This window comes from Liolophura sinensis, chromosome 5, assembly GCF_032854445.1.
Source record: "Liolophura sinensis isolate JHLJ2023 chromosome 5, CUHK_Ljap_v2, whole genome shotgun sequence".
Lineage (NCBI taxonomy): Eukaryota > Metazoa > Mollusca > Polyplacophora > Chitonida > Chitonidae > Liolophura > Liolophura sinensis.
The window spans coordinates 14,540,508-14,559,043 of record NC_088299.1 but is presented as its reverse complement, the minus strand read 5'-3'; the positions used below and the strand labels follow the sequence as shown (position 1 = coordinate 14,559,043).

General features: G+C 38.0%; 1 protein-coding gene across 1 annotated transcript; it reads right to left on the bottom strand.

The window, feature by feature from the left end:
* Nucleotides 1–4,518: 4,518 nt before the first annotated feature.
* On the bottom strand, nucleotides 4,519–16,316 carry LOC135465762 (uncharacterized). Its single transcript, XM_064743090.1, has 6 exons — nucleotides 16,221–16,316; nucleotides 13,331–13,536; nucleotides 11,097–11,183; nucleotides 8,205–8,351; nucleotides 6,192–6,241; nucleotides 4,519–5,135 (listed from the first exon to the last, which is right to left on the bottom strand). Exons 2-6 carry the CDS (start codon nucleotides 13,476–13,478, stop codon nucleotides 5,049–5,051), a joined length of 519 nt encoding a protein of 172 aa, XP_064599160.1. The 5' UTR covers nucleotides 13,479–13,536; nucleotides 16,221–16,316; the 3' UTR covers nucleotides 4,519–5,048.
* Nucleotides 16,317–18,536: the final 2,220 nt, after the last annotated feature.

Genomic DNA, 18,536 nt, shown 5'->3' with positions numbered 1-18,536 from the left:
AAATGTTACTAGTTTGCTGACACACGATTGTGTTTGCGATTACACGTCCGTTAATTTTCTCAAGAATGGGAATTTCATAAATACGGTGGAGTGTTTGCACGGATTCTGCGCGATTCTTTATCGCACTGGTTAACGCAGAGCGAAAGGAACAAGTAAAGGTAGTTGTCGATTTAACAGGGACCGTGGAAACTCTATCGAATGCATCAAGTATAGGCTAATCAAATGAAATAACGTGAACACCATTGTGGGCCTATGCCCTTGAAAACACAGACGTAGAAAATTTGATATTGTTTACATTTCATTACATTATTGTATAAAAGTGTTTACACGCAACTGGAACAAAGTTGTCAAAGGATCTCATTCTTTTCACATAAGATAACACTGTTGCAAAAATGTTTATCATACCAGTTATTGTATGATATAAAGAATTTCAGGTTAAAACCGGTTGTTTGAGGAAACCCCACATCGATATTTTTAGAACTGGAAAATTTTAATAATTTGTTCGTTCCACAGTTGCATCTTTCATTCTAGTTTAGAAAACCAAACTGAATAAATTTGCAGCGCAAATATATGTATATACATGTGGATATGTCTTTTTCTGATCCTGGTGATAATACCTTTTGCATGGAGTGGGGTTGAATGCGTGAGTGGGCACGTGGGGGTTTTAACGTCGTCCTTAACAATTTTTCAGTCATATAACGACGATGGAGCCCTTAAGGTGCATGTACGTGTAATGTGCCTCCTCGTTGCAGAATGGATTTCCACCGTTCTTTTATCTAGTGCTGCTTCACTGAGATGACTATTCGAAGTAAGCGGCCCGCCCGAGCCACTATACTGATACGGGTCAACCAGTCGTTACACTATCCCCTTATAATGCTGACCGTCGAGCGAGGAAGCTGCTTCCTCTTTTAAAGTCTTAGGTATGACTCGACGCAGGATTAATGCTCTACCAACTGTGCTATTCGGGCCGGTCACACGGATGAATGTAAGTAAGTATTGTAGGTCCAATTCATCCTGCCAAAGGCGACGAAAAGATATATAGAAGATGAGGATGGAAAACGCAGAGAAGAGACTAGCTGTTCCAAGACAGCCGCAGAGGCAACCCTGTCCTTATCTTTCAACCCATCAGTCTATATAAATTTATAATCCAGGTAATTAGCCTTTTTTTCATCAAAACTTTTCTCAATTATCAGATGATTTGTATATGATTTTTTGCGCTTACTTGTTGAAGACTTGTCTTCGACCAGATGTCGTACATGCCATGCATGCCTATTGTCTACCAATCTTCACATATACGGGCAGGTTAGCCAGTACACGCAACTTACCAAAGGTATAGAAGGTTTTAAATTACCCTGGGCATTCCACTCTCCTCCACCTTTAAAACTGACCTGCATTATATCGTTTCTGACCGATTCTGTCTGTGAAAAGATCACAGCCAAACTTCGTATATTATATAGGAACAAACATATACTGGGAGAAAAAGGCAAATATTCTGTATTATAATTCCTTCATTCTGCCACATATCAACTACTGTTGCACAATCTGGGGATATGCCAGCAAGTACCACATAGAAAGAATCTCAAAACTTCCAAAAAGAGCAGCTAGACTAATATTAAATGCTCCTTATTTAACACCAACTTCCAACCTTTTCAAGTACCTCAACTGGCTCTGTATCCAAGGCAAAATTTCCCCGCAAACAGGAGCCTACATGTATAAGATACTAAACGGAAAGTGCCCAACATACCTGAATACACTATTTAAATCTGTCAACTCTGCAACTACAAAACATCTCCGATCAACCACGAATGATAATCTTCAAGTGCCATTCCCCTCCTCAAAGTGAGTCAAACAAAGCCTTTCATACAATGGTCCCAAACTGTGGAACTCATTAGAAAGGGACTTAAAAGAGTCAAAATCTCCAAAAGCCTTCTGTAAAAAGTTTCATTTGACCATGCTTGAAAAACAAAACGAAAATGATAAAAAACCCATTTTCAATATATACACAGTTAATATCCTGATTGTAATCTGTCCTTTACTGATTGTGTTCGTTTTGTATTGCTTTGCATAGCATAATTACTGAATCTTTGGCTACTTTTGATACCGCTATGTGTGCAAACTGTTCGTCTGGTCACTGTTAATATTTACTTGTAAATGTGTGTTTGTTTTGTCACCCTGATACTTTATCGATGCATTTAAACATATAGGAAAAATGAAAAAACCCACACTAAATCCACGATGATGCAATGTAACAGTTTGAAGGAAAAAAAAATGATACACTGGTATGCTTTTCTATGTTCGATCTGGTATACAAAAACGGAATGTTTTCATAAAGTATGAAATGAACATCTGAGTACAAGTACAATTTAGCCAATTTATGGGTACCCTTAAGACCACACATATCTTTACCATTCACACACGTAGGCAAATGTTTTCTGCAGTGAGACCTTAAACTAAAAAATGAATTATACTATATTTCACCTAAAGACTGGTACAGCATGCATAACTGAATTGCCAGGGGCCATGCGATGGCCGAAAGTGTTATACCAAATAGTTTTGATACCAAAACAGAGATTGACAAAAAAAAAAATCTGAAGTGGCGCTATAGCCAGGGCAAATCCAGTTAGAATCAAGCAAAATGCGAAACATTACGTGAAACGAAACAGTAATTCATAACTTTTTGATCATTCTGGACGCAAATTACAAATTACTGTTTGCTTACTGTTTCTGGGACAGAGGTTAAACGAGTCAGGGAATTTCAAATTTCATGGTTTTAAGTTTAACGAAGAGCTAAATTGTACGTCACACACAGATTGTATTCGTAAAAAGGCCTCGGGGCATCTAGGTCTATTAAACAACATTAAGGACTCGGCGAATAAAAAAACACTTTTTATACTATTCTTTGATCTACTCTAATTTTTCATACGGGAATATTTTGTGGGCAAACACGTATAAGTCTTACTTGCAACCTCTGCAAATATTGCAAAAACGCGCTATTCGAATTGTGACTGTGTCTAGGTCCCTAGAACACGCAAAGCCACTTTTTTGTACTCTTGAAATTCTGCCCTTATCTGAATTGAACATTTTTTCTACTAATATGATATTGCATAAATTTTTTTATCACCCCGAAGTATTACAACCTAGCTTTAATAATTACATTATTAAAAACACTGACGTATGTCACTATGGCACAACACGTCGGCCATTAGATCTGTATCGAACCCCCTTTAAAAGTAATCTTTCCTATATCGTTCACTTAAAGTAGCTGGCCCTCGGGAATGAAACAAACTCCCTTCATACTTACGCAACATTGAGTCAATTTCCTTTCTCAAATCTAAACTGAAATCGTATATGCTGCAGCACTTTTTCTCCGTTTAGTCTTACACACAATAATATACTTGAAAGTCGTTAGTATAAGCACCTGTACATATTATTTATTTATTTACTTTTTTTCACAGGAACAGATAATCACCATGTTTATAATCGCCATAGTTCACATGCCTGTATTATATATAAATTGTATGTTAATGGGATAGAGCAAGCTCCATATATATACTCTTCATGTGTTCCCTCTTAACCATTTCTGATGCCATTTTATTTACTCCTTTACTGTGCCGTAATTCTTCAATCTTTTCGCATGTTTGAATGTGTTTATTCAAACATATTCTGAAGGTATTATTCTATGATGACCGATTAAATTATACTTTTTGTGAAGCACTGAAACAGGCCAATCAAACCAATACATGTATATATCATAATACTGACCAAAAAAAAATCTCTCACTGTTACATGACTTTCTCAAAAATTTTCAAAATTTTGACATGTTTACGACTATCACAGTGGGACATCACTGTTCTGGAATTTCATGATCCTAGTAAACTTGATTTATGAACAGAAAACTACGGTACAGATAGACACCAGTATATTACAACATCAAAATCAATAATATTTAATTAAGATAACTTTGTAATAAATATAAAGCCGTTCTTTTATATCTTCATAATATTCAGGTCTGACATAAAAAAAACTTGGTCCTTGCAAAGAATCAGCTGGAATGTTTTGCCTACAAGAAAACTTACACATAGCCTGAGGTCTGCCATGTTCATTACTCTTTACAGGTACCGTACCGTCTCTATAATTTGGGACCCTTCATAATAGAGACAGTAGTAAATAAAATGCATCGTACTTGCCAAAGAGGGAGTTACATGTACCATGTATAAAATTTGTTTCTAAAGCAAACAGTCATTTCTTCAAAACAATAGTGAAACCATTACAGAAGAAAAATTCAAAAATCTAACAAAAATGCATGACAAAACAAAGCACAAATGAGTTGCATATATTTTATGATACAGTACAGATAAATAAAGTTGATATTCATGCTCAAACATTTACAAAGTACCCATAGCTCCACCTCAAAGATTCAAAAAGGGCACTCAGACTGATCACGTGTAAATTCATCCATATGACAGCTGGTCAGGGCCACGGGATGCCTCGTGTAATATCAAGGACGATGATGCCAAGGGGCGAAGTTAGGATGCGAAGGATGCTACTTCGCCACTTCCCATCGCCTCTTCACCTTTTTGCATCATAACTCCATCCCTTCAATTCATCGCTAGCTTTTGGTATTACTGGAAGCATCCTGTGGCCCTTATGAGCCATCGTACATCCAGCTCTGTTCTACTTATGTTTAAAGTATTTTAAAATTTTTTTACGTGTGTTCTTTAAAGAGACTGAACTATAAAGACTGAGATTCACCCAAAAATTTTGACTGCAGTGGAATTAGTGACAAACACAACAAATAAAAGAAAAAACAACAAAAAACACATTAAATGCAAAATTTCAAAGTACAATAAGCAAAAATTGTAACATTTTCCAAGGAATTCAATCTTAAACTCAGATTTTAAACAGCTTTATTACTCAAGTTCTAAACAGCCATATTTACTATCAAGAGAACACAGAAAGCGCCGCATGTGTTGTTAAGGAGTATGGATTTGTGCTGATTCGAGGACAGGAGATAAATGCAGACAGGGGTCATCCATAATCCCATGCACCTACATGTTAATAGTGATATCTGCTTTCCCACACAATATTTCTTCTTTGTTCTCATTCAAAATTTGAGCTTTGATCACATATCCCCCCTGAAAATATCAGAGCAGGAAAAGTTTGAGAATACATGAAGTAACATCAATCAAAATGTTCTATTTGTGCCAAGATGTCAAGTTGAATAGCAGTTGTATAAAACTGCCCATGCCTTCTTACAAACCAATCCCGGATAAACAACTTTCTTGGGCGAATTTATTTACCATGTTATTTCACTTCTTGAATGGAGAAAAACATCGCCTTTGCCAGGTACCTGACAATCACTCTGATTTAACTCCACAGCCTATATAGCAAGAGAATTGGATTGTTCAAGGATTCCTGGAGATTCCCTGATTGGTCATATCTAGAACAAGCCAACTGAGCAACAACAGCTCTCGTTTGTCCTTTCACTTTACAGCAATAAACTAGAAGACAAATAATTTGTCACACTTCAAAGACAATTCTAAGCTTCCGAATGGTCAACCTTATCCACCTTTGATAAAATACCTGATTCACCAAACAGGCACGGAATTCAGCCTCGCACATAGGATACATTTTCTCTATATCTACGAAGTCATGCATGCACAGCAAAAGGATGTACAAGTAAACAACTTTTTTGCCATCATTTTCTAAGGAGTTCTAATGATTCAGCGGCCAACGACGACAATGTGTGGAAAAACTTCAAAACAGCCATGTGCTTAAGCAAAAGCACAGCGTGCTTCGGCTGAAGAACTGGTCTTAATTCAAGAAAAGTTGTATTTAACGTTCTTCACTGTGATAAACTCATTATACCTGGCTTTTGTGTAAGTAGACAGCTTGATATTTCATTGTACTGAGGAATACTTCCACCTGTCTAGAAATATTGTCCTTTCCAAGAAAATATCATGATGTATTGCCCTGCGACACACTGGTGCCAATTATATCATCACTACTTTGGGTGGACTTGTGTGTTACAGGTGGAATACAGGCCTTCCACGTCATAGGTGTCCAGTTCATGAAACAAGAACTATACAGATTCAATTAGGTCAAAGTTATTGATGCCTTCACAGAAAATAATAGGCTTAGATACGTCAGAAGTTGAGCATGAAGAACTGTAAGTCCTAAACAACACCTACCGAAGGAAGAGCTGGTAATTTTCCATCTGTGTATGAAGCATGAACAAGGTCTGTGAACAAAAGAACAAGGAGGTATAAATGACAAGGAGATGTAAGTGAACACAGGAGGTATGAGTGCAAAGGGGGAGGTATAAGTGACAAGGAGATGTAAGTGAAAACAGGAGGTATGAGTGCAAAGGGGGAGGTATAAGTGACAAGGAGATGTAAGTGAAGACAGGAGGTATGAGTGCACAGGGGGAGGTATAAGTGACAAGGAGATGTAAGTGAAGACAGGAGGTATGAGTGCAAAGGGGGAGGTATAAGTGACAAGGAGATGTAAGTGAAAACAGGAGGTATGAGTGCAAAGGGGGAGGTATAAGTGACAAGGAGATGTAAGTGAACACAAGAGGTATGAGTGCAAAGGGGGAGGTATACGTGACAAGGAGATGTAAGTGAACATATGAGGTATGAGTGCAAAGGGGGAGGTATAAGTGACAAGGAGATGTAAGTGAACACAGGAGGTATGAGTGCAAAGGGGGAGGTATACGTGACAAGGAGGTAGTAGAAATGACAAGGAGGTATAAATGACAAGGAAATGTAAGTGAAGACAGGAGGTATGAGTGCACAGGGGGAGGTATAAATGACAAGGAGATGTAAGTGAAGACAGGAGGTATGAGTGAAAAGGGGGAGGTATAAGTGACGAAGTGGTGGTGGAAATGACAAAGTGGTGGCGTAGGTGACAAGGTGGTGGTACAAGTGACAAGGAGATGGTAGAAATGACAAGGTATAATTGACAAGGTGGTATAAGTAACAAGGTGGTTGTATAATTGCCAAGGAGCTAAAAGTGACAAAGTGGTGGTATAAGTTACAAGGTGGTGGTAAAAGTGACAAGGTGGTATAAGTACCAAGGAGGTATAAGTAACAAAGTGGTGGCATAAGTAACCAGGAGGTATAAGTGACAAATTGGTACAGGCAATAAGGTGGTAAAAGTGACAAGGTGGTATAAGTGAAAAGGAGAAAGTATAAGTGACAAAGTAGTGGTATCAGTGACAAGGAGGTATAAGTCACAAAGTTTGTTACATAAGTGACAAGGAGGTATAAGTGACAAGGTGGTAAAAGTGACCAGGAGTTACAAGTAAAAAGGAGGAGGTATAAGTGACAAAGAGGTATAAATGACAAGGAGGTATAAGTGACCAGGTGGTACAAGTGGGTAGGTGGTGGTACAAGTGAGTAGGTGGTGGTACAAGTGAGTAGGTGGAGGTATAAGTGACAAAGAGGTATAAGTGACAAAGAGGTATAAGTGACAAGCAGATGCAAGTGATAAGGTGGATTTATAAGTGACCATGTGGAGATATAAGTCACCAGGTATATAAGGTATAAATGACCAGAAGGAGATGTAAGTGATCAAGAGGAAGTATAAGTGATCAAAGGAGGTATAAGTGATGGAGGAATAAGTGACCAGGAGGTGGTATAAGAGACCAGGAGGTGGTATAAGTGAAAAGGAAGTGGTATAAATGACCATGAGGCATAAGTGACAAAGTACAGGCAACAAGGTGGTAAAAGTGACAAGGTGGTATAAGTGAAAAGAAGAAAGTATAAGCGACAAGGTGGCATAAGTGACAAGGAATTACAAGTAAAAAGGAGGAGGTATAAATGACAAGGAGGTAAGTGACCAGGAGGAGGAGGTAGAAGTGATCATGGGGTATAAGTGACCAGGTGGAGGTGTAAGTGACAAAGAGGATGTATAGGTGACAAACACGTGTAAGTGATCAAGAGGAAGTATAAGTGATCAGGAGGCGGTATAAGTGATCAGGAGGCGGTATAAGTGACAAAGTTGTGGAGGTGACAAGGTCGTGCAGGTGACAAGGTGGTATAAGTGAAAAGGAGAAGGTATACACACATCCACAGAATAACAAGCAGACGGACATATGCAGATCAGGATGCATTAATTTTGCATAGCTTAGGGCAATAAAAATATAATTTAGCGACAGCTCATTTGATAAAAAATGTCTCAACTCCTATGGATGGACTTACCATTTGCCTTGAGAGGGCACTTAAACTGTGGCAGGTACTTCCTGATATCGTCACAGGTGAAATCTTCACTGAGCTGAATGACTGGCGTCTGGGGCATCTCCTTCAGGTAAACTTCAAGTACACCTGAACCTTTCTGCCAGGCATATGCTGAAGGAAGACAAGGTACATGTAGGAAGTTCCAAACATTGAACGCAATATCTTAGAAAAATCAGATTATTAGGTGGGGCTATTATCTGAAAACCAAAGCTGGACTGTAGGTTGAAAAGTTTCAGCTCCAAGAGTAATATTTTATGACTTTTTTGCCTTTGAAAACACACTTTTTCAGGCAGATGATTAGGCTAAATACAGAAGGTTAATACGTACACATGAAGTACACCCTCAAGGTACATATTTTCTTTGATACAAGGATGGAAATCAACATGTATACATGAAGTACGCCCTTAAGGTACACATTTTCTTTGATACAAGGACGGAAATCAACATGTACACATGAAGTACGCCCTCAAGGTACACATTTTCCTTGATACAAGGACGGAAATCAACATGTACACATGAAGTACCCCCTGAAGGTACACATTTTCCTTGAAACAAGGAAGTTAACATGCAGACATGAAGTCACATGGCAATGTCATATGTAATCATACCCGTGCCTTGGGGAGAGAAATTTTCATTCTCCTCAATACTGATTAGATATTTTATGATTCTGTTCTTTCCTTACCCCAATTATCAAATTAAATAACAGGTGCAAATAGTGTGTGATAAATTGCCCAAATCTTTGACTCATCCTGCTTAGCTTGTCATTCTGTTTTTATTCTGTGGCCAGAATTGTTCCAAGTTGCACGATATTTGAGTAAAGGAAACAACAACTCAAGGAATTTCAGAGGGTTCTTCTCAGAGGAAGACAGTAAATTTTGGTGTAAGCAACTCAAACTTACCTTTCTCCATTTTTCATCTAATAAGTGACTACTGTCTGTTCTGAAAATACCATCCTTGGTAATACCTTTAATCCTAAATACCATCTAATCTGGCCATTTACTATTTTATGTCACACATAGTTCAGTCACATGTAAATGAGACAAATTAGATTTTATGCAATAACTAAATTTTTTTAGTAATTTGACCTGAATAACGAGAGTTAAGGTATGCTCAAAAACTGATGAGCATTTTGTACACACTTCTCTGAGGCATCTCAGCAAAGTGTGTGCAAAATGCTTAAAAACTGATGAGCATTTTGTACACACTTCTCTGAGGCAGCTCAGCAAAGTGTGTGCAAAATGCTCAAAAACTGATGAGCATTTTGTACACACTTCTCTGAGGCAGCTCAGCAAAGTGTGTGCAAAATCATCACTTAAGAAAACAACATGATGTTACAGAGAGAATGAACAAATGAAAGATTACAAATTTATGGGGCATCCAATTGTCATATTTGCAAAACATTACTGATTATGATTGGTCTCATGCATGTTCTTGAGTGACAGTCTGGAAAACAGTCCACCCTAAAGATTGAATATTGTGTGTCCTGATAGGATCACATTAACACATGCGCATCACAGACAAACACAAAGAAGGACAGTTTTCTAACCTGCCTCGTCTTCAAGTACTTATCCTAAACTCCTTATAACATGCAAGACTACATTATTAAAAGGGGAATCAAGTGAACTATAGAAAAAACTCTTTTGTCATCAAAGATAAAAACAGGCCTACTCTATCTTGTGACTGGTCAAAAATGTTATGCAACATGAATTTACCGATCACCACTCTCATCTTGTTCCAGCGCAATCATTCGTCCACTCTTCTAGTCTATTTCTAAAATACTTTTTATGAAACTTTGTCCAGGTGCCCTTGTTATAGTAAATGTGATCCAAAATAGTTGCCTAACATTTTTGACACATCACATGATACAGTTGTACTTTTTGTCGCTTCATCTATACCAGAGTTTGCACTAGAAACGCTGCTATTCAAGATCTATACAAGAAATTCTCTGTTAAAGTCTCTTGAGAAAAACACATTCAGGGCCAAACTGCTAAATGCAGTTCAAGGACATTTTGTTAGCCTTTAGGGCTGCTCAATTTAAAGGATACCCTAAAAGAAGTCCAAATTACAGAGAATATTACCTGACAAATTTAACCTACATGTTTGAAAAAAAACAAAACTTGTATTCATTTGGAGTGAATGGTTATTTTGTAACCAATTTTTGATATTAAAATTTTGTATACGAGTCATTAATTTTTGGTTTCTTAATATGTGAAAAATATTTTAACAGTTCTGAATTACTTTAAGTCTTCAACCCTTTCAACCAATAAAGCACATTTTCACTGGCATTTATGCAAACAATTATTATGGAAATGATACTAAAAATGAGTTGTTTGTGTCATTAAAGATGGAAGCTTCATAAAACAGTGCTAATTATTTTTCTACACCCCATAGTTCTCCCAAAATGTTTCAAAATATTAGTTAAAGAAGCAGCTTAAATGGCTGAAGAATTTGGGTAAGCCTATTTATACCAGACAAACACTGCTATGTCTCCGCCCACACGATGTCAGTCGATGTCTTATTCTTGGCCAATCATATTGCTTAAATTTTACATCTTGTGGACTGTATATCGAATTGGGTGTTTCCTGACTGTATTGAGCATGTACTGGACCAGACCATTTGCCTGGAGCATTAAAGAACTCAACCCCATAAGACATAACCCACAGGCAGATTCAATGGCAGCTCCCACAACTTTCCAAGACACAGAATTTGACAGGAGTTATCTCCCTTATAACATTCATTAGCTTAAGACAATAAACATTCTCATTTTATGTACAAATATATTCAGACAAACATGAACTTGTTACTATTGCTTTCTTTAAGTCATTCAGTGTATTTTAATATCACAAAGACACTTACGTGTGACAAAGTTGATCTCAGCTTCCAGAGATCCTCGTGGGGAGGGTTGTTTTGGGCTCCATGTGATGGAGAAGTTCTTGGCTTTTCCTTCAGAGAAGCAACAAAGGATAAATGTTAAGAGTATCCTACATCAAAATATAACTACAAACCACACAGAGACGGAGATGGAAATCTTCACTCTTCACTGAAGAATTTTTTACTTTCACAACGAGGGCCTCCATGACTCAGTTGGTTAGCGCGCTAGCGCAGCATAATGACCCAGGAGCCTCTCACCAATACGGTCGCTGTGAGTTCAAGTCCAGCTCATGCTGGCTTCCTCTTCGGCCGTACGTGGGAAGGTCTGTCAGCAATCTGCGGATGGTTGTGGGTTTCCCCCGGGCTCTGCCCGGTTTCCTCCCACCATAATGCTGGCCGCCATCGTATAAGTCAAACAATCTTGAGTATGGCGTAAAACACCAATCAAATAAACAAATAAATACTTTCACGACAGCAGTCAGTTTTAAAGTAATATAAATAAAAAACTAAAATATGAAGAAAGGTTGACCATACAGACAACTGAAAACTAGGTGTAAAAATACTTTTATTTATTTTTCCAGATTTTTTTTAAGAGTGTTGAAAATCATACGAAAATTTGAATACTGTGGTAGGCTTTATGTGCCATACTGACGGTATCTAGGGACTCTGAAGTCACATCACCTTTTGAATTCTTTGATGTTCAGGAAGGAAGGATTTTTAGGAACATTATTTCAGTAATCTTTTACTTATGGGTAAAAAGATTTACTCCAACATTCACTCTCATGATTAGAGTTGGAAAAACTTCCTGTGACGTCAGAGTTCCTAAAAGCCGATAGTATGGTCTATAAATGAGAATTTAAATGTTTTAACTCCTTTAACTCTTTTTACAAAAATGTAAAAAAAATAAATTAAAGTATATTTCTGCATAGTTTTAAATGGTATACTTCAATTTTTAGAGGTCTTTTCCTTGAAGCATGGAGGAAATCAGAATGTGCAAACTGGTAAGCCACAGACCTTTGTGGCAATTTAATAGCTATTACAGAATTTCATATGTGTGTTATACAGGCTTTCATGTCACACTGGTGGCAGGCAAGTGCAAAGGTCACACAAGCATTGTCGACCCCTTTTAATCATGGACCCACAAACAGTGAGAGCGGGGAATATACAAATCACCTATCCAAGGCCGGGTATGACCTGCACCTCATCTACCCTAGCAGTTGAAAGCAAAGCAACATAAGCACTCGACCACTGCCTGCTCTCGCTTACCACAATTTCACATTATGCCAGCTTACCACAAGTCCACATGACACCAGCAACCACCATTTTGCATTACACTAGCTTACCACAATTCCACATAACACAGACTTACCACAGTTTTGCATTACACTAGCTTACCACAATTTCACATTATGCCAGCTTACCACAATTTTACAGGACACCAGCTTACCACAATTTTACAGGACACCAGTTTACCACAATTTTCACATTATGCCAGCTTACCACAATTCCACATGACACCAGCAACCACCATTTTACATTACACTAGCTTACCACAATTCCACATAACACAAACTTATCACAATTTTGCATTAGACTAGCTTACCACAATTTCACGACACCAGCTTACCATAATATTACAGGACATCAGCAACCACAATTTTGCATTACACCAGCTTACCACAATTTACATGACACCAGCTTACCACAATTTCACATTACGCCAGCTTACCACAATTCCACATGACACCAGCAACCACACTTTTGCATTACACTAGCTTACCACAATTCCACATGACACCAACCACCACACTTTTGCATTTCACTAGCTTACCACAATTCCACATGACACCAACCACCACAATTTTGCATTACACTAGTTTACCACAATTCCACATGACACCAGCCTACCACAATTTTGCATTACACTAGCTTACCACAATTTAACATTACGCCAGCTTACTGCAATTCCACACGACACTAGCAACCATAATTTTGCATTACACTAGCTTACCACAATGTCACATTATGCCAACTTGCAACCATTTTAAATGACACCAGCTCACCACAATTTTACATGACACCACATAACCACAATTTTACAGGACACCAGCTTATTCCACTTTTACATGACACCAGCTTACCACACTTTTACATGACACCAGCTTACCACACTTTTACATGACACCAGCTTACCACACTTTTACATGACACCAGCTTACCACAATTTTCAAAAGACCCTCTTCCAGGGTCAATCACATTTTCTTTGAGGATAAAACCTGTATCACGAATTGCTCTCTTCAAAGAATCCTCGCTTATCTCCCCTGAGGAAAGGGCAAATAATGCAGCCACCACCAAGAGTCCAATCATCTTTGTCTTCTAGCAGTATATCTGTGTAACTGTACGTGGTTTGGAAAATTCTGACAATCTGCAATATGAAAGTAATAACATGATTTTTTTTTTTCTACTTGACCAACTTAACACTGAATAGATCAATTTAGAGTAGAACCCCAGCGCTGAGCCTTCCAAACTGCGCATAGATGGTTTGATGTCCCCTGAATCCATTCTGACAATTTAGAACATCAAAAGTAGAAGAGAAAAGGTAGAATTTGGTGATTAAACATCAGAAAATCTACTCCACTACGATAGAGCCACAGCTGACCTTGTGACGTCACAGTGGTATATTTGCTCCAGGCATCTGAGGCTTTTCTATGTGCACAACACAGACCACAGGTGTAGCGACTGCAGTAACACAACACAGACCACAGGAGACAACTGTTACACTTTTACAGTAGTCCATGCCCAAATTTGGCTTGCAACGGCAGAAACATAATATCTCTGTCCCCCCCTCCCCTCCAACTCAACAACTTTCATTCTTTCACTTCTCTGATTTAAGTTTGGTACATATTCTTACGATTATTTTCATTATTTTTCTTAAAAGTTCAAAAAGTTTTACACAACAGCTATCAGGTTCATTTTAGGGTGAGGAAACCAGTGAGCTGAATAACCGCTGTCCAGATACATGATCATGATAAATCTCCTGACTTACAACAATTTAGCCCCCTTCTGGTGGGGCAAGAGAGATATACTGAGTCCTCAGAGCCACAATTAGTGAGTCATCACAGTTATGTTTAGTGAGTCATCAGAGCGACAATTAGTAAGTCAACAAAGCAATGTTTAGGGAGTCATCAGAGTCACAAATAGTGAGTCATCAAAGCAATGTTTAGGGAGTCATCAGTGACAAATAGTGAGTCATCAAAGCAATATTTAGGAAGTTATCAAAGTGAGTCATCAAAGCAATGTATAGGGAGTCATCAGAGTAACAAATAGTGAATCATCAAAGCAGCGTTTAGGGAGTCATCAGAGCAATGTTTAGGGAGTCATCAGAGCGACAATTAGTGAGTCCTCAAACCAACGTTTAAGGAGTCATCAGAGCAACAATTAGTGAGTCGTCAAAGCAACATTTAGGGAGTCACCAGAGCAATGTTTAGAAGTCATCAGAGTGACAATTAGTGAGTCATCAAAGCAACATTTAGGAAGTCATCAAAGCAATGTTTAGGGAGTCATCATAGCAATGTTTAGGGAGTCATCAGAGCAATGTTTAGGGAGTCATCATAGCGACAATTAGTGAGTCATCAAAGCAACATTTAGGAAGTCATCAAAGCAATGTTTAGGGAGTCATCATAGCAATGTTTAGAGAGTCATCAGAGCAACATTTAGGGAGTCATCAGAGTGACAATTAACAAGTCATCACAGCAACTTTATAAACATGCTGCAAATCCCGTTTTGACTACATGATTATTTCCACATACATGTACTCCTCTTTCTCTTGTTATACAGCACATACACAAAAAACTAAAGCAAAGGTTTACTTTCAATTTAAAGCCTCCATCATTACCATGCTCCCCTGAGTGTAATTCCAGAAACAAAAACGAATTCACATTAATGCAGGCAGTGAGCATCTTGGCTCGGTGCCAAGAGCAACTCCTATAAATTGTACCACTGGTACAGCCACATAAAATGTTTATCACTAGTTTACTTCCTGTTAGGGAAAATGTGGCTGTAAGCAGTCCTGTAATTTCTGCCTTACAGGAAATATAGTGAAAGTATGTAGGTGTCATGATTTGTATTCACTTATGTGGGTTGTATTTCTGTCATTCCTAATTATGTAAAAGACCAGCCATGACTACGGTACAATACAACAGTATACAGCTATATGTTACATTCCTTCTAATACACCAGTACCAATACTGAACAAAAAAAAAACAAACAAACCTGCAAGCCATTTTTTTTTAAATCTACCCAGGACACCATTCAATAATTCAATCACTCTAATATTAATATATTTATTTTTCATTTATTTAGTTATTTGATTACTGTTTTACGCTGTACTTAAAAACATTTCACTTCCAGCAACCCCGCTGTTTAATCGTGGGTTACCAGATTCCTCCCACTATAAAGCTGGCCACCTTCGAGTACTGTGAAATGTTCTTAATTACGGTGTAAAGCATCTATTAAATAAATAAGTGAATATATGAAGGTGGAGATTTTTAGCTCAGGTTGCTCTCCGTGGTTGAGTGACGTCAATTCACTGAGGAACCAGGGCCTGGTTTCACGAAACTTCTTAAGTTACTTTGCTTAAGCAACGTTATACTATGCTTATGAAGCGTTTGACTGAAGTTTTGTCGAGAAACACTTGATCCTGGACTTAGGCTAAAAAACTTAAGCAATTTACTGGAAAATTTCGTGAAACCGGGCCCTCCTTTTCAGTATGAGCATTCGTCTAAAAAGGGATTCATGCACGCACTGACTAATAAAATTAAGGTTCAGGCAAGTCTTTACAACTGCCTTTAAGAGAAACGGACAGATCCTTTGTGTGTTTCAGTAACGATCTGCTGTTTTGAAGAAGATTTAAATTACGGTTGTACCTCAGTCCTGTAGTGTTATCGAGCACAACGCTTGCACGCACCGGTATTGCACCACGTAAAGTGAAAGTGAAACATCGACCTCGAGCTGATAACATGTACAACGTATAAACCTGTTAAAATTAAACTACTCTTATTACATTAGAACTATATCAGAAAAGGTAAGAAAACTAAATAAGGAACTTACATGTTAAACTCTGTCAATCAACGCCTGCAGTCGAACTATCAGCAGGGAAGTGTGCACGAGGAAGTACATGTAGCACTTTATGAAGTTGAATTGGTGTCATACCCCCCGCCGCTTGGCGGTCACGCCCTTGAAAGAGGCTCTAAAAGAAGGCATCAAGTTGACGGCAACAATAAAGGATTATAGTTTCGGTAAAGATTTTGCCCGCTGATTAGGGAGGGAGGCGGGAGAATCCTATTCTGTTTTGTTCTTTCTTTTTTGACTGAAGTTTTTATCTTTTTGATGAGCGTAAGGTCAATCTAGCCTGACAGGCGGGGCCCACACTCGAGACCCTCGGCTGCATAATTGCGATAGACGTGAATCCGTTTTAGTTGGGCCTATTTAGAAACGCAATCATCCTTCTGACACACAAAAAATTCTTTCACGACCAAAATAGATAACATGCCTACACTCCCGCGAATTTAACACTTTGTAGCTACTTAGATAATGTTTTCATGATGGCCAGAATAAACCAGGTATAAACTAAATACAAACAGAACATGAGCTATAGTATAGTCCAATATAACCACAACTCTATGGTTAATCAATGAAAAATTCACGTCCTAATCAATCAGATTCCGTCCAGACAAGGTCAGTATTAATTTAGCTAAACATCGGTTGAAAATCCCTTTAACAATTATGTATTAATGATTTGACTGCCTCAATTATTCTTCCCTTAACCAGGATATCGGTGAGCTATATGTTGCGATAGAATACATGCTTGTTCTTGTTTTTCACAATCCTTTACATAAACAGGACTGAATACAACTTTGAAAAGCCACCAAGATACAGTGAAACTAGTTAGCTACAATGAATCAGTTGAGTTCAGCGTGCTTTCTCTGTAATTTATGTGGTATATATACCCTGCCTATATCTCCAAAAAGGGCAACACATTAATTACCAGTATATGAGCTGTTAACTTCCTTGTTACATACGACTTGTATAATTGAAGCATTTACACCCAGTATTAAACTTAATAGTATTAAAGTGGGCATAATTAAATGGAGATGGTCTCTACAAATTTATGTGAGACCAAAACGTTGAAATGACACGCCGATTATGCAGTAAGTAGACTAATAAAATTACCTTTTCGTGAAGCCCTGAAGTTTCCCAATCCAAACAATGTAGTTTTGTATCCAAAATCAAAAGAAAAAAAAAATAATAATAATAATAAAAAAAGACAGGAAAACAGCTTGATGTGAAGTGAACAAGGATCAGATCTGATTGGTCAACGACGTCTACAGTGAGGCTGTGGCTTGATGCCGTTGAGCATGTGAAGGCAAATAACTATGGACACATCTTACGAAACACGATATCACATACACGCCACAAAAGCTTTGTTTTCAATGAACTTTGCACTGAATTGAAGTTGCCTCAGTAAACCACCGTTCTTGGCAAACTTTCACACACGTGAATGCAGACTGTCACCCGTGAGCTGTATGTATACAGGTCATATTGCTTATAGACAAGTTACCTCTGAAGACCTTCATGTCAGCTGACCTAAACAGCACTGCTGACGGCTTGTTGCCACCGAACGCCCGAATAACAATGGACGGATTGCATTTTTCAACAGTTTGTGCTTAAGGCTGGAAATGCAATACCATCTCGTGTTTGTGCGATTATAAAGCCAATCATCGACACACTCTTTGGTCACATGGCTAGAGTACTGGAGGTGAAAACAAAGTCAATTTAACCCACCTGAGATAGGCACTGAAGACGATATCAGCATAAAAAAATGAAAAATATAGCTTTTAGGTTTTTAAATTCTTTCTGGAAATTTAATCAGAATGCATCTAGCCTTCCGATATGAAAGTTTCAATGTTCTGCAGTACTCCAACTTTAGGAATCGACAAAAATCAACATTTCGTTCATTTAGCTTCACGTTATTTATCACCTTCTCCTAGCGAGCAACTCGGGTGCTTGAAATTATGAGTGGCATACACATGAATGCAAAACTTCAGCTCACTACATAAAGGACATTAGCCAGGCCTGTACTTTATAGGGAGCCAAAAAAAATAAATAAATAAAAAAACACCACATTATAAAAACGATGCTGTCATCACCCCTGACAACAGTTTCTTTAATTTTTTACTCAAAAACGTAACAAGAATACATTCTTTTCCACTTGTAAAGTTAAAGGAGTCGCGGAAAGTTTGAACCATCAAAGCTGATGGATGCAATGAACCAAGACAAGCATATAACCATTAATTTTTAATTCCACTGTACATACAAAAACATACACTTTTTATAAATATACAGATTGAGACAATAATTGTAGCA